Source organism: Gigantopelta aegis, chromosome 15 (assembly GCF_016097555.1).
Source record: "Gigantopelta aegis isolate Gae_Host chromosome 15, Gae_host_genome, whole genome shotgun sequence".
Taxonomy (NCBI): domain Eukaryota; kingdom Metazoa; phylum Mollusca; class Gastropoda; order Neomphalida; family Peltospiridae; genus Gigantopelta; species Gigantopelta aegis.
In genome coordinates, this window is record NC_054713.1 from 19,935,244 (window position 1) to 19,950,591 (window position 15,348).

The following is a 15,348-nucleotide window of genomic DNA, read 5'->3' on the forward strand; positions in this document are numbered from 1 at the left end:
AAATATAAAAATGGGGCAGGACTAGGATTGATCCCCATCGGGCAGCCAATTAGACTTATTTCTTGTTCCAGCCAGTGCGCCATGACTTGTATATCAAAGATTGTGATATGTGCTATCCGTCTCTGGGATGGTGCATATAAAAGATTGCATGAGTCTCCCCTGGGTTGTCATGCCACGACCAGAAGCGGTCAGGCCCTTTCTAAGGGCCCTATGGGCAACCTAGGGAGACACCACAGCATCATAGAGGTCTAAAACTAAAGAGCTACTCTCAATTCACTAATATCAAAACCTATATTAGCTCTGCCATTTACCTTTTGACCGACCGTTCAAAATTGTGCCAAACTTCCTCAACAAAAATTGCACACCTTTTTCTCTTTGGCATTAACTGCTCCATTCAAAATTCCATAGCACCACCCCCACCCCCACCCACCTGCTACCTGGTGCTCCCTTGCACCTGCCAGTGCAGGCGGTCCATCCTCTCCCCTCCCACCACCTTTCCTGTCATGGACAGAGGAGCCGGCCAAGGCCGGCTCTTGTGCCCACGACAGGCGTGCACTACAACAGCTTGTTCTGAATGTGCACGTAAAACCCTATGACCTGACCTGACCCGACCTAATGGAAAAATGTACCAGGTTTCCTCTCTTATTACATGTATATGTCAGAATTACCAAATGTTTGACATTCAGTGGCCGATGATTAATAAATCAATGTGCTCTTGTGGTTGTAAAAAAACAAACACCCAAAAACTTTAAAATCTGAGAATTCCCAGTACTTTGATCTTGAGCATTACGCGCAATATGAATACTGTTGTCAGTTTGTTCATTATCAACTGTTAATAATAAATTTTAACAAACCAATTCTTATGAACATTCAGTACAATTTCATCCTTTTCTTAACCTCTAGTGCGAGATGGTTGAACTGATCTTGTGGAATGTTTACCATTTCCCATTTCTACTGCTTACATACTTTTTAACACAGGCTTATGAAAAAGGATCTTCCAAGTTACATGTACATGTACAAAGATCATAATAACTAGTTAATGACGTAGGATATCTGCTTTATCCTGCGAAGGTAAGAATGGGAAATTCCGCAAGGCTCTGCCAAGCAGAAATTCCCATTCTTACCTTCACAGGATAAAACAGATATCCGACATCATTAACTAGTTATATCTTTATCCTGCAAACCATAAAAATTATTTCTGTTATTTTAGCCACATTGTACGATGACCTAGAAGTCAAATGAGCTATTTTATAATGTAGCTATGTGTGACGGATATAACTTTGTTTTATTCGTCATCATATTCTATCAGTAGAAACGGTGGTGGCAGGATAAATCAGAATAATCGGTCAAGATATTATTCCAACAAAATATTTGTAGTACAGTGCAACATATTTTTGTTGGAATGAATGAATATTTAACGACACCCCAGAATGAAAAATACATCGGCTATTGGGTGTAAAACTTGTTGTAATGAATATTTAGCGACACCCCAGAATGAAAAATACATCGGCTATTGGGTGTAAAACTTGTTGTAATGGTATTTTGAAACACTGTTAAGTCATAAAATTCCACTTAGTTGAAACTTTACTTTAACTCATTCCAACAAGTCAAAGGCTGTGGTATGTGCTTCCCTGTCTATGTAAAACTACCTGGTTAAATCTCCTACCTGCAGCATATCAATCAACATAAACAGCACAGATATAAATACTACCACCCCTCACTCTTAAAGTGAATCGGAAAAAAATGGGGTGAAGTTGCTCATTTCAGAGATAATGAGTGTTCAGCCTGTTGACGTTTTTGGTCTTGTCATTCACTACTTTCAACACTTTCTGTTTTCCTGAATCAACTCTCAAAACTTTCGGTTTTCCTGAATCAGCTTTCAACACTTTCGGTTTTCCTGAATCAGCTTTCAACACTTTCGGTTTTCCTGAATCAACTTTCAACACTTTCCTACATCCATAGAAGGAAACACACTGTTCTTATTTCCTTTTATGAATTGTGTTCAGCGTCTGGTTGTAGCATGCTGTCTTTATTTCCTTTCATGACTTTTGTTCAACGTTTGGTTGTATCACACTCTTCTTACTTCTGTTCATGACTTTTGTTCAACGTTTGGTTGTATCACACTCTTCTTACTTCTGTTCATGACTTTTGTTCAACGTTTGGTCGTATCACACTCTTCTTACTTCTGTTCATGACTTTTGTTCAACGTTTGGTTGTATCACACTCTTCTTACTTCTGTTCATGACTTTTGTTCAACAATATCTACTTGTAGCCCACTGTCTTTATTTCCTTTCATCAATTTTGTTCTGTGCCTGGTTGTAGCACACAAGGTTGTTTCATTACTAGATTTTTTTTTCTTGAGCATGGTGTACTTAACTGTTAATAACGGAATGTCTGGAGCAGGCTCAATTTTCTAAGAAAAACAAAAAACAAATGAAAGGACCAATGAATGTTTAACACCACCTAAAGACAAACAACAGTTACCCAGTGGCAGTGGTTCTTACATTTGGGTGTATGGGAATTTTGAGATAGAAAGGGGGTCAGTATAAAACGTTGGTTTCAGGGGACTAATATACCACATCTATGGAGCTGTTCAAAATGTTAAACTTTTCACGAGCATATGCTTTTAAAATGTTGTCGGGAGACAGAGAGATAAAAACGGGATCCTTTGTATGCTTAAAAAAAGCTGATAACTGCAAACATCTCTTAACAAAAAACCCAACATTTATGCAGTAAATAACGACATTTTCATACCACCGTTCCTCCCCAAATCTCATACTAATAATTAAAATCAATATATTTTTTAATAATTTTGCCATTGGTAATGGCTAGGGGAGGTCTTTCTTTGCAGCAGGGACAGGTCAAGAGAAATTAGCCTACAGTTTATTTAAACTGACTCAAAAAAGTAGTAAGTGAAAGGCGGGGGTGGGTGTAAAAAAAATTCACCTGTATACGAAGTCTTATAAATTTAATTTCAGAGAATTTCACATGGTTTGTGGCATGAGAGTTTGGCCCTGTATTTAGTGAACCTGAACCACTACTATGTAGGTGAGACCTACCTCTGTGGGCATCAGCCACTGCAGCACAGTGAACACAAGCAGATTGAGAACAGTGGCCATGACAAACAGCTTTCCAGCAACAGGACCACAGTCGTAATATCTGAAATACGGAAAAATAGAAATATCATCATCAATGTTACAGTAATGGAGTTGTTACTTTATTTTATTCTGTTGGGGGGAGGGAGGGAAGGAAGGAAGGAAATGTTTTATTTAACAACGCACTCATGGTTAAGGACCACACAGATATCGAGAGAGGAAACCCGCTGTCGCCACTTCATGTGCTACTCTTTTCGATTAGCAGCAAGGGATCTTTTATATGTACCATCCCACAGACAGGATAGCACATACCAAGGCCTTTGATGTACCAGTTGTGGTGCACTGGCTGGAGCGACAAATAGTGCAATGGGCCCACTGACGGATTGATCCTTAACCGACCGCGCATCAAGCGAGCACTGTACCACTGGGCTACGCCTCGCCCCTGTTGGGGGAGGGAGGGGGGCAATCAGATGTTGAGCATGAGGGACCAACTGGCCACCCAGAATGAGTCGTATTTACATGAAAATGGAACTGATGAAGTGGATGTAACTTAATATGTTTTATACAAGTTTTAACGTTATTCATTATAAACTTTTAAAGCCATACCCAGAGCCAGTTTAAGGATCCGTGGGGCCTGTATCACAAATAACAGTGGGACCCCCTTCCCAGGATATATATTTTGCAAACCCCTCCTGGAGAAGGGGAAAAATGACCTGGGGAAAATAAATGTACACATCACCGCAGGGCCCATAGCATGTGCTACTAGGATAAACCGGCTCTGGTCATACCAACTCTCACAACATTATACAAAAAAATTATATATCGATAATAAAAAGTATTTTTTATTTTAAAAAATTCCACATAAAAAAAAAAGTTTCTTAACATCAAACTGCAGAGATTAAATCCATTTTTAATGTCAAGTGAAGACAAATTGCTGGAACAGCCAAGACCATCTGAATTTTTACTAGTTAATTGGTCATGCAGTACACCGATACCATAGGTAGATTTGTGGGAGTGCTTTACCTGGCTATGCCATCGGTTGTCTTCATCTTGGTATCAAAAAGGCAGATTTAGTCTACAGAATGTGATGGCAAATTGCAAAGAAACTTGACCGTGCTGAGATTTAGTTGTGCAAGTTGGTATGGGTTTAAAACTTAATGTTTTTACTGAGTTTTAATGTTAAGCATTATGAAGTTATATGCCAATTTATCAGTTGCTTTCTGAAGAAGAAAAAAAGCATTTTATATGTAATTACACTCTTTAAAAAACAAACATATTACTCAGAACAATGTTACAATGATGACAGCAAATTTAGGACAGTCTATTTAATGTTTTTGTCAATGAGATTATCAAGAGAATATCCCACCTCTGTAACCTATTGGCCATGTCTGGCTCTGGGACACTAAATATTCCCACCTCTGTAACCTATTGGCCATGTCTGGCTCTGGGACCTGGAACACTGTTGTAAACTAAATATTCCCACCTCTGGGACCTATTGGCCATGTCTGGCTCTGGGACCTGGAACACTGTTGTAAACTAAATATTCCCACCTCTGTAACCTATTGGCCATGTCTGGCTCTGGGACACTAAATATTCCCACCTCTGGGACCTATTGGCCATGTCTGGCTCTGGGACCTGGAACACTGTTGTAAACTAAATATTCCCACCTCTGTAACCTATTGGCCATGTCTGGCTCTGGGACCTGGAACACTGTTGTAAACTAAATATTCCCACCTCTGTAACCTATTGGCCATGTCTGGCTCTGGGACACTAAATATTCCCACCTCTGGGACCTATTGGCCATGTCTGGCTCTGGGACCTGGAACACTGTTGTAAACTAAATATTCCCACCTCTGGGACCTGGAACACTGTTGTAAAATAAATATTCCCACCTCTGTAACCTATTGGCCATGTCTGGCTCTGGGACCTGGAACACTGTTGTAAACTAAATATTCCCACCTCTGGGACCTGGAACACTGTTGTAAACTAAATATTCCCACCTCTGTAACCTATTGGCCATGTCTGGCTCTGGGACCTGAAACACTGTTGTAAACTAAATATTCCCACCTCTGTAACCTATTGGCCATGTCTGGCTCTGGAACACTAAATATTCTCACCTCTGTAACCTGTTGGCCAAGTCTGGCTCTGGGACCTGGCACACTGTGTTGTATATTATCTCGGTCCTCCTGGCCACATCTCGCCAGCTGTACAGTCCTGCAATGATCTTGTGAGCTTCAAATGGATCGACAATATTCCCACTCCGACGATCAGCAATGGCCTTCTCCAGTTCCACTAGCAAAGCTAAAACATATAAGATGTCGGATTAATTGTTTATTTTTTGTTTGAAAATATCTTCAAGTTATTCAGTTTTAAACTTACAATACTGTGTGAAATTCTTTATTAAAACTGAATTTTTTTATACTAAACTGATATTTGCACTAAAACAACTTGGGAGGAAGGAAGGAAATGTTTTATTTCATGACACACTCAATACATTTTATCTACGGTTATATGGTGTCAGACATATGGTTAAGGACCACACAGATATAGAGAGGAAACCTGCTGTCGCCACTTCATGGGCTACTCTTTTCGATTAACAGCAAGGGATCTTTTATATGCACCATCCCACAGACAGGATAGCACATACCACTATCGTATGGGGTCACTGACGGGGATCGATCCTAAACCGACTGCACATCAAGCGAGTGCTTTACCACTGGGCTACGTCCCGCACCCAACTTGGGAGGAGTTTAAAAAAAAAAAAAAAAAAAAAAGATGGTGGAAGAAACATTTATATAGTTTTCTCCAGCTACCCGGTAGGTGAAAACCACCACCTCCATTTTTGACCACATGAGAATATTTCTCAATAGGTAATTATTATTATTTCAAATTGTTTGCACAGTGTGGAATTGAGGATGCATGCTACAAAAAAAAAAAAATGAAAGCAATCTTGCCATCTGCAAGAATAACTTGATATCAGTCTTCAGTGGAAACCCTCTGTACTTTTCCACTAGCAGCAAGGAATCTTTTATATACATTCTTTTTACTGACAGGACAGCATATACCACAGCCTTTGATATACTAGTCGTGGACCCAGGTTGGAATATGAAAAAAGCCAAATGGAGAATGGACGGATGAATTAATATTTAATGACACACCAGCACAAAAAATTCCGATCGGCTATTGGCAGTCAAAAAAGGAAAGTATATTAATATGGATGTACATGTACAGAGGTTTGATACTGTAGCCCAAGCACTTTAGTTGATCATTACAAACTGAGCTAAATCCAACCCCTGGATACCAGCTAGTTCTGTGCATGAAATGTAAAACCTGTACTCAAAATCATTTTCTGTGGTGTTCGTATTACCTTTGACACTGGGATCTGCTAGATATATTAAATTTGGAGGTAACACCTCGGCCACACCTCCAACTCGTGTACTCACCACCTGTAACCTGAAAAACAAAGGAATAAGACATCAATTCCCATCACTGTTACTTGTTCAAACTAAAGTTTTAATTCACAGGAATTTGTGTCTTAAAGTTAAAGTTTGTTTTAATGTCAAACATTTGGTAATTCTGACACATAGTCGTCAGAGGAAACCCACTACATTTTTCTTAATGCAGCAAGGGATCTTTTATATGCACTTTCCCACGGACAGGAAAGCACATACCACAGCCTTTGTCCAGTTGTGGTGGGAAAAAACCCAATCAGCTGAATGAATCCATCGAGGTAATTCGATCCGACGACGCAAGCACCTCAAGCGAGCACTCAACTGACTGAGCTAAATCCTGCCCCTTGTGTCTTAAATGCTTTGCCAACTATTTTAGAGTATGTCATGTAAGTTTTATGTTGTTCTTTATCTTTAAAAAAAAGAGAAGAAGTTATTGATTAAAATACCTGAATAAAGAACCGTGAGATGTGGTTGTGTGGTCCTGAGTAGATGGGGAGGTAAACACAAAATTAAGTTCTTAAGCCCGTCATGGGATGGAATTTCAATCTTATAATATGCAAGAAGCAGATATCTTTAAAAATATATAATATATCTTCTTTCTGAATTTTATTATGCAACATTGAGAAAAGTGTATATTTAAACAAAATACGGTACAGTCAAACCATAGAATATCAACAAGTGCATTTTAAGACAGGTGGCTGCTTTATACAGGTCCATTTATACTATATTAGATGATTTGAGTGAAGAAAAATGTATTCTCTTAAAGCCTTGGTCAAACCGAGCTACGACATCATGCGATGGGGTGAGAAACGATGGGTTTGCCATGCATCCGAGACCATCATAGGGAAATCGTATATATACCCTGGTGAGATAGATAAAAATTTCTAAAATAAATCTCGAGAAGGTCATGCGACATCTTGAATTAATATTTCCAGATGAGAAAATGTACGATTAGCTGCAACGTCGTATGATACACTACAATCCCAGGAATCGCAGCCAGGTTTTTCAAGATGATTTAGGAGAATACAAATGTCGTATCTAAACACAGTTGGCTGCTTATTACATGTGGCTGCTAGAGCAATTTTCGCTCTAATGTAATCAATTGGGCTGATGTTTACCTGTACAAAAGGTAATTGTACACTTACCCACAGCATGCCGCTTCCACGATGGCTATACAAAATGCTTCAGTTAGTGAGGTGTTCAGTAAAATATCACCTTGGACCAAGACCTAAAAATTAAATATCCACATCAGTTGATGCCTATCTACATGTAATAACGGTTAAATACAGTACTATCAAGACAATGGAATACATTCCACAACCATTTTTCATTTCAACTTATTTTCGTGCTTATATACAATTAAAGTTCAAGCATGCTGTCCTGGGCACACACCTCAGCTATCTGGGCTGTCTGTCCAAGACAGTGGGTTAATTGTTAGTGAGAGAGAAGAGGTGTAGTGGTCTTCACCTACCCATTAAGTTGTTAAAACTTGCTCTCGGTGAGAGCCGGTACTGGCTGCGAACCTGGTACCTACCAGCCTTGTGTCCGATGGCCGAAACCGACAGCACCGAGGCCGGTTAGTGGGTGTATATACAATGTATTTCTAGTCACCCTAATATATCTGCTGTGGCCCTGACTGGATTTTACCTCTCAGTAATTCCATATGTATGAGAAAAAAAACCCAACCTTAGGCCCACTTTCCATTACCGCGTTTTCGCGCGCAAGTTTATTGATACAATGCATTTACATAGTACCTTTTCCATTACCGTGTTTCCGCACGCGGAAAAATCTATCGATCAATGAGCGATAAAATCGTGTGCGAGTTTTCTCTCATTGACATCACAACGCGTAATGGTTGAAGCGGCTCTCTCGCCACAGTCCTCTTCTGAATAGTTGGTCCTACAAAACTCAGAACATACTCCAGTTTCTCGGCTGACATTCGGAAGTATTCATGATGTTTTTCAGAATTAATTTCTAACTCCTTGACTAGGTGATAAAACGCACCGTGCTCTAGCCTTCTCTGTAAAATCTCGTGCACCCAGTACCTATGACTTCAGCGCTGGTGGGTCGCCATCAATTGGTACTGCATCCTACGCATGCGACGTGTTTGGTTTTTGTACAAACAGTATAATAGACCAAGTTCGGTGATTGAAGACATGTTTCCTTTCTAGGTAAGTACACTGTGGTGACATCACATTCTGCGTCAAACCCGCCTCCGAAAAGGCAGATATGGAAATGCACATTTCCGTGAGCGGAAACGCGGTAATGGAAAGCGGGCCTTAATTGGATACAAGTATGAAACTAAATTGCAATGAAATATACAGACAAGAAAATATATTTAGTTTTAATCATTAAAAGCGCAATAATAATCTTTTTCTCAAGTGTTGTGGGGCAATTTGAGGACGAAAATGTACAATTTTGTTTTACTCTATAAAGATGAATGAATGGAGGTTTAATGACACCCCAGCACAAAAATACACATCAGCTATTGGGTGTCACAAATTGTAAGTGTATGAAAAGAAAAACATTTGGCTGGTGTGCTCCTCCCCTCATTCCACAAGAGATTCCCCTCATTTCAGCTAGAGATTGAGCTCCCCCAACTTCAGATATCATTCTTATGTGCTTGGGAAACGCATTTTACAACGGCAAACTCAGGACTAAAATTTACTGGTTTATAAAGTGGAAAGAGTCGTACATCTCTGACTTGATCATGTTCTAGAGAACCGAGCAGTTGAACCCGATCTAGAAGCTGATACTGCTCCCGAACTTCCTCCAACACAATTCTCTTCGGACCACTGCCACCTGTAACAAAACATCATACAGAAAGTGGTAACAGACAGAGGCATTTAGAAGCGGTACGGCCAGTACAGCCATGGTCATACCACTTTTTGGGCCAGGAACGTTTTTTTCCTCTTCCTATGATGCTCACATAGTATAGATCTTTCATGGCCATAGCATGGCACACCCCCACAGATGTATATATATGGCTGTACCAACTTTTAATTGCTTCCAACGCTCCTGACAAATACATAATTGCGAAGTAGAGATTAACATCTGCAGCCATCCTAATACTGGTAAATTGAGAAGGATAATTCAGAACATTGTTTATCAGTGGATGTTATTTTTACCAAACATATGGTAATGGAAAAACTTCGTCGTAAATGGTACAGATCAATCCACTGTTGGCAGTTGTCGCTACAAAGGCTACTCTTAACAAACGGCATCAAGGCATCTTTTATGAACTTCACAGTCATCTCTTTTTATGGAATCCCAACTGTGAGAAAAAGAATAATTATAAAAACAGCACCAAGTCACATTGTGCATGGGCATAGGAAGCTGGGGGGGGGGGGGGGGGCAGGTGCATGTGCCCCCCTCCCACTTTATAGCAGCAGCAATGGGATTTTTTTTATATATTTATATATAATGTGGGGGGTGCCCTCGTGTGGTGTAAGATGACTTGAGATTTAAACACACACATACACAAACAAAAAACCCACATATAAATTCAAAACAAAAAGAACATATAATACATGTATATCTTTTAGTATTTGTAAAAAAAAAAAAAAAAAAAAAAAAAAAAAAAAACTTTCCGCTGTCTTACCTATTATAAAGTTAACATCAGGATGTCGCTGTGTAATGACTGGTATTATGGCTGCCAGCAAATCCATTCCCTTCCTGTAAACCAGTCTACTCACTACCATTATAGTTACTGAAAGGTAGATATTTTATTCCCTATTAAAATAAATAATCACAAAGTAAAAACCTAAAAATTTTTAAAAAGATTCTGCCAGATACTGGTAATAAGTACATTGTACATATAAGCGTCAAATTCTGAAGTAATTAGTTATTGCAAAAACAAATTCACCTACATATTAGTTTCTTGTTAATTTTCATGATGTAAAGACGCAAGAATGCAAAAGGATTGTGGTATAATTGTATTAAAAAAAATAACTTGCCATGTGACAGTTTATCTGCTTTGTACTTCGTTAATGCAACTCAATGGGGTTTGTTTTCCCCACCCCAAATTTTACTAATTAATGTAAGGATGAATAACTACCGGTACTTACTTTGATTAGGTTTCCTCTTTGATGGGTCTGGTACAAACATGGTGGAATCTACAGCGTTGGGGATGACAGAAACCGATTCAGGTTTTATACGCCCACGTAGCACAGTGTTCTCTTTGCTGAAAATAGTCCATACATTTACAATATTACATACCTTTTGCTGATAAATTACCAATTCCATTTATAGTTGAAACAAGTAAGATTAAATTTTTTATTTAAAACTATTAATAATTGTGGGAAAGGTTAGTAACGTCAATAATATGTACCTTACAGTTAATTATCTGCTGATGTTTAACAACCAATAAAGAAAATAAAAGCAATATTTTGCTTCACAAAATCACATTTTAAATTGTGACTATTAATGGTGATTAACATGTTAATTTTAACACATGGGGCCTAATTCACTAAACTTGCAATCTTGCAGTGTCATGTAAAAAGACTTTGCAAAGGTGATGCAATGTTGTTGAAGAAAGAGCTTTTTGTTAATTAGACTTCTGATCTAGATAGAGAATTAATGCATAAGTTAACAGTGAAAACGCTGTTAGTAGATGATAAAACATGGATAATACTATACCTTGTGTGTGAAACACAAATTGCATGGTTGCAATCAACCAGTGAAAACTTGAGCACTTTGTTTGTAATAATTGAGCTGGCGTCAGCAAATCCAAATAAGGAGTGATCGGTGAAGACCGTTTTGAGACCCATTGTTCTGGCGTGGAACATCGCTTCGTGGGCCAGGGTGGAAAATGCCTGAAAGTGAGTAAAAGAAGAATAATTATGAAAAATACGGTAAATAGGGATTACTTGCATGTACTTACACAATATAATGTACATTACCATATTACAATTATTTTACTAATTAATTTTTTTCTTTCTTTAATTACGGTACATGTTTCAGACTTTAAATAAGTATTACTTCATATAATAAAAGTGGATTGTCTATTTCATTTTTTTTTTATATACTATTAGTTACATTGAAGCTCATTGTTATAAGTATGTAGTACCGGTATATCTTTTGTTTATTTTATAGCATGTTTGATAGGTGTTGAAGTGTTTACAATAAGAGATCTATTTAAAGAAATCATTACGCTCATCTATATTGATAAATAGGACTACAATTATCATAATTATTCTAAGATACAACATTTAATAATGATAAACAAATCTTTGATATTAGTTAGGCTGACTGGTCAAAAATATTATTAATAATAATGATTATCTAATAATAATAATAATAATAAGACAATAAATAATAATAATAAATATACATATATTTTGGACAAACATTTAACTATATCATAACAAAACTACAAAACTACAAAAGTACAAACCGAATGTCCGTGAACAATAGTGATTCTTTCTCGAATAAAAATATTGCGTAGGAGAGGGAATGTTGTAAAAATTGTTGGTAAGACACACTGGTTGTAAAATGGTGGAAAAGGAAGATAGTATACCTGAAAAAAACACCAAAAATCAGCACTAAAATATATAGATGTATATATAGATATATATATTCATGTACACAGCTTATATTAAATACATGAAATAATTTGAAGAATTATAATCATATTCTCGAGAGCATAATCAAACTATCATTCTTACTGTTGGGAATCCGTTGGAACTTTACAAATCGATCATTAGTGAAGATCAGTTTACAGCAAAAGATCAACTTATTTAAATACAATCAGTTGGAATACAGATAGATGAACTTTAAAAAAAGTTAATGATTAAGACCAAGTATCTGTCATGTTCCCTACAAATTTGTTTTGTTTTATGTTAACACCTATTCAGTATAGATTGGTTTTATTTACATATTAACAAGCATGAAAACAAACCAAAATCCAGACAGATTTTACATAATATATACATGTACTTCATCATTTTCATACACATAGCAAAAATAAATTCATTACCTTCTAGACTTCCCACTACAATTAATTATGGACTTCATAATTGATCATCACTTCACTACAGAAGTCAGTTTTCAATTAATAATTTATTACACATAGCAGAAACTCACTTTTAAGCCACTGGATAAATATCTAATACCCCGTCTATTGCCATAGAAATGGGTAACCACAACAACCTTGTAGCCGCGTTCCAGCAGACATTGAGAGAGCTGGTAGATGTGGCTCTCTACTCCACCCATGTTAGGGTAGAAGAAGTCAGAAACCATACTGAAAAACAGTCAACAAGAAAGGTGTTAAATTACTAGTATATATTTCAAAGAAAAAGAAAAAAAAAACAGAAAAGAAAGTTTATCCATGTAATACAAAATAATTGTGTAAAAGACATGCCTGCGTACATGTATATATATATATATCTTCAGGGATTCTGCGAGAGGGTAAAATGGGTATGGTGTCATACCAAATTGCTTGTAGATTTATTTTTTAAGTTAAGCTAAGTTAAGTTAACCATAGCGCCATACCCAAAATTTCTTTCTGGCAGAAACACTGATATTCCATTGCACTATTTCATTACATCACAAACAATAAGAAGAAGAAGTCTGTTTTGTTTAACGACACCACTAGAACACATTGATTAATCAATCATTGGCTACTGGATGTCAAACATTTGGTAATTCTGACTTACATTACAAACAAAGACCTGAATACACATGTATCTGTGTTGTTTGTTTCCTTATAATTTCAATAAGAAAATAATGTTTAAAAACACTTCAGCACATTTGAAACAATAATTATTTGGTGTCTGACTAATTAATATTATTATTATTCAGCATTTGTTAATAAGAAAAAAAACCTGCTGCCACCACATAGGCTACTCCTGCCATAAAAGCAGCAAGAGATCTTTTATTGCATTTTGTCCTCGTGGTTGACAATTTTAGGCAAAAAAATATCAATCCATATCACAAATCTAAATAAAGTCAATACCTGTAGTTCTTTGACAGTGCACAAACATGTTCCAAGACCCCACACTGTTAAGAATACACACATTCACGGACAGCTGACTAACAAGGACCGGCCTCAGTGGTGTCATGGTTAGGCCATCAGACATAAGGCTGGTAGGTAGAGGGTTCGCAGCCCAGTACCGGCTCCCACCCAGAGCGAGTTTTAACGACTCAGTGGGTAGGTGTAAGATCACTACACCCTCTTCTCTCAACTAACAACTAACAAATAACCTACTGTCCTTGACAGACAGTCCAGAAAGCTGAGGTGTGTACCCAGGACAGCATGCTTGAACCTTAATTGGATACAAACACGAAACCAATTTAAAGGAAAGAAAATAATAGTCCCAAAGCAAGTTTAATTACTACAAGGGTTGATGTACGGCCACTACACCAACTTCATGCTCACTAACAACTAACCACCAACCTACGGTCCTAAGCACTGTCCGGATAACTGAGGTGTGTGCTCAGGACAGCATGCTTCAACCTTAATTAGATATAAGCAGGTAACTAAGTACACTTGAATCCTGTTGGCTCGAACCCCGTCTGTGCTCGAGAAAGTGTTCAACCTATTGGGTACTTCAACCTAACCATTCGGTCAACAACAGGTAAGTTTAACTCAGGACTTTGTTTTTGGTTTGAGCATTAAAGTGTATTTAACCCTTCCGAGTTCGACCCAATTAGATTCTACTGTATATATGAATGAATGAATGAATAAATGAATAAGTCAATCAATCAATCAATCAATGAAAGAATCAATGAATGAATGAGTTTTGACTGATTCTTTGCTTTTAAAATACAAAACAACCACCTTTGTTCAACAAAACACTGTTTTCACCAAGTTATTGCTTGATGTCAATCTGGTGCTCGTGGTACACATAAACATGTAGGTAATTCTGTTGTCACGTTTGTGGGTTCGAAATATACTGAAAATGACCACTGGGTCAGACTTTATTGGTCATAATCCATAAACGTGGGGTGGTCTTAATACTATCAAGAGTATTTTTCCAATAAAATAACATGAAAATATACTGGTCTTTATACTATTATAGTGAGGTGGTTTTAGAAACGGAGCAGACATTAGGTGGAGTTTCACTGTATATATTTAACAAATTTATACAAACCAAATTCTGTGTGGTTTCTTCATAGCCATGTCAAAAGCTTCCTGCAATAACAATATAGTAATTAATGCTGGAAAAAAAGAAATAGAAAGACTTCTGAACGTTCCAGCATGCATGGTAATACTATCATTAACCCTAACTCAAAACCTAAGCCTGAATGAAATGAATGCTGGAACGTTCGGAAGTCTTGTCCACATGATCAAACCTACATTAATTCTAACAAATGGTTTTAAAATCTGTTGTGTGGGTGGGGGCGGATAAGGACAACTTTCCAAACAGAAATATAAAACAGATAAAAAAATTTTTTTTAAATAAATATGAAATGGGTATGCGGTCAAAACGGCCCCATGATGAAACGGCCCTGAACATGTAAGTCAAAACGGCCAAAGAAAAAAGTCAAAACAGCCAAAGAAAAAAGTTAAAACTGCCAAAGAAAATGGTCAAAACGGCCAAAAGAAATGGTCAGAACGGCCAATAGGTACTATCACGTTAAATTAATTCCCATTAGTAATAATTAGTAATCAATATAGCCTATATCACAGGCAGTTTAAAAAATATATATAAAAACAACCAAAACAACGGAATCACTAGTAACAATTTATTAGCCTACACAACGCAATATACTATTGCAATTAAGACCACCAATTAACATTTTATTTAACAACACTGATAGCCCGACCCGGCCGTGCCCCCCCAGATGCGCTACTTGTC

The 15,348-nt window shown here is 37.4% G+C and overlaps 1 protein-coding gene across 1 annotated transcript; it reads right to left on the minus strand.

Moving 5' to 3' along the window:
* Nucleotides 1–744: 744 nt before the first annotated feature.
* On the minus strand, nt 745–14,676 carry LOC121390639 (phosphatidylinositol N-acetylglucosaminyltransferase subunit A-like). The gene is made up of 12 exons (XM_041522502.1): nt 14,641–14,676; nt 12,632–12,788; nt 11,943–12,065; nt 11,186–11,361; nt 10,615–10,730; nt 10,149–10,256; nt 9,243–9,349; nt 7,693–7,775; nt 6,463–6,548; nt 5,213–5,396; nt 3,060–3,159; nt 745–2,413 (listed from the first exon to the last, which is right to left on the minus strand). Exons 1-12 carry the CDS (start codon nt 14,667–14,669, stop codon nt 2,240–2,242), a joined length of 1,443 nt encoding a protein of 480 aa, XP_041378436.1. The 5' UTR covers nt 14,670–14,676; the 3' UTR covers nt 745–2,239.
* Nucleotides 14,677–15,348: the final 672 nt, after the last annotated feature.

Coding starts and splice junctions, on each gene's coding strand:
- LOC121390639 (XM_041522502.1), bottom strand. CDS start 14,669: ATGGCTATGAAGAAACCACACAGAATTTG. Junction 10,731..11,185: donor ATTTGTGTTTCACACACAAG/GTATAGTATTAT, acceptor GACTATTTTCAG/CAAAGAGAACACTGTGCTAC. Junction 10,257..10,614: donor AAAGAGGAAACCTAATCAAA/GTAAGTACCGGT, acceptor TCTACCTTTCAG/TAACTATAATGGTAGTGAGT.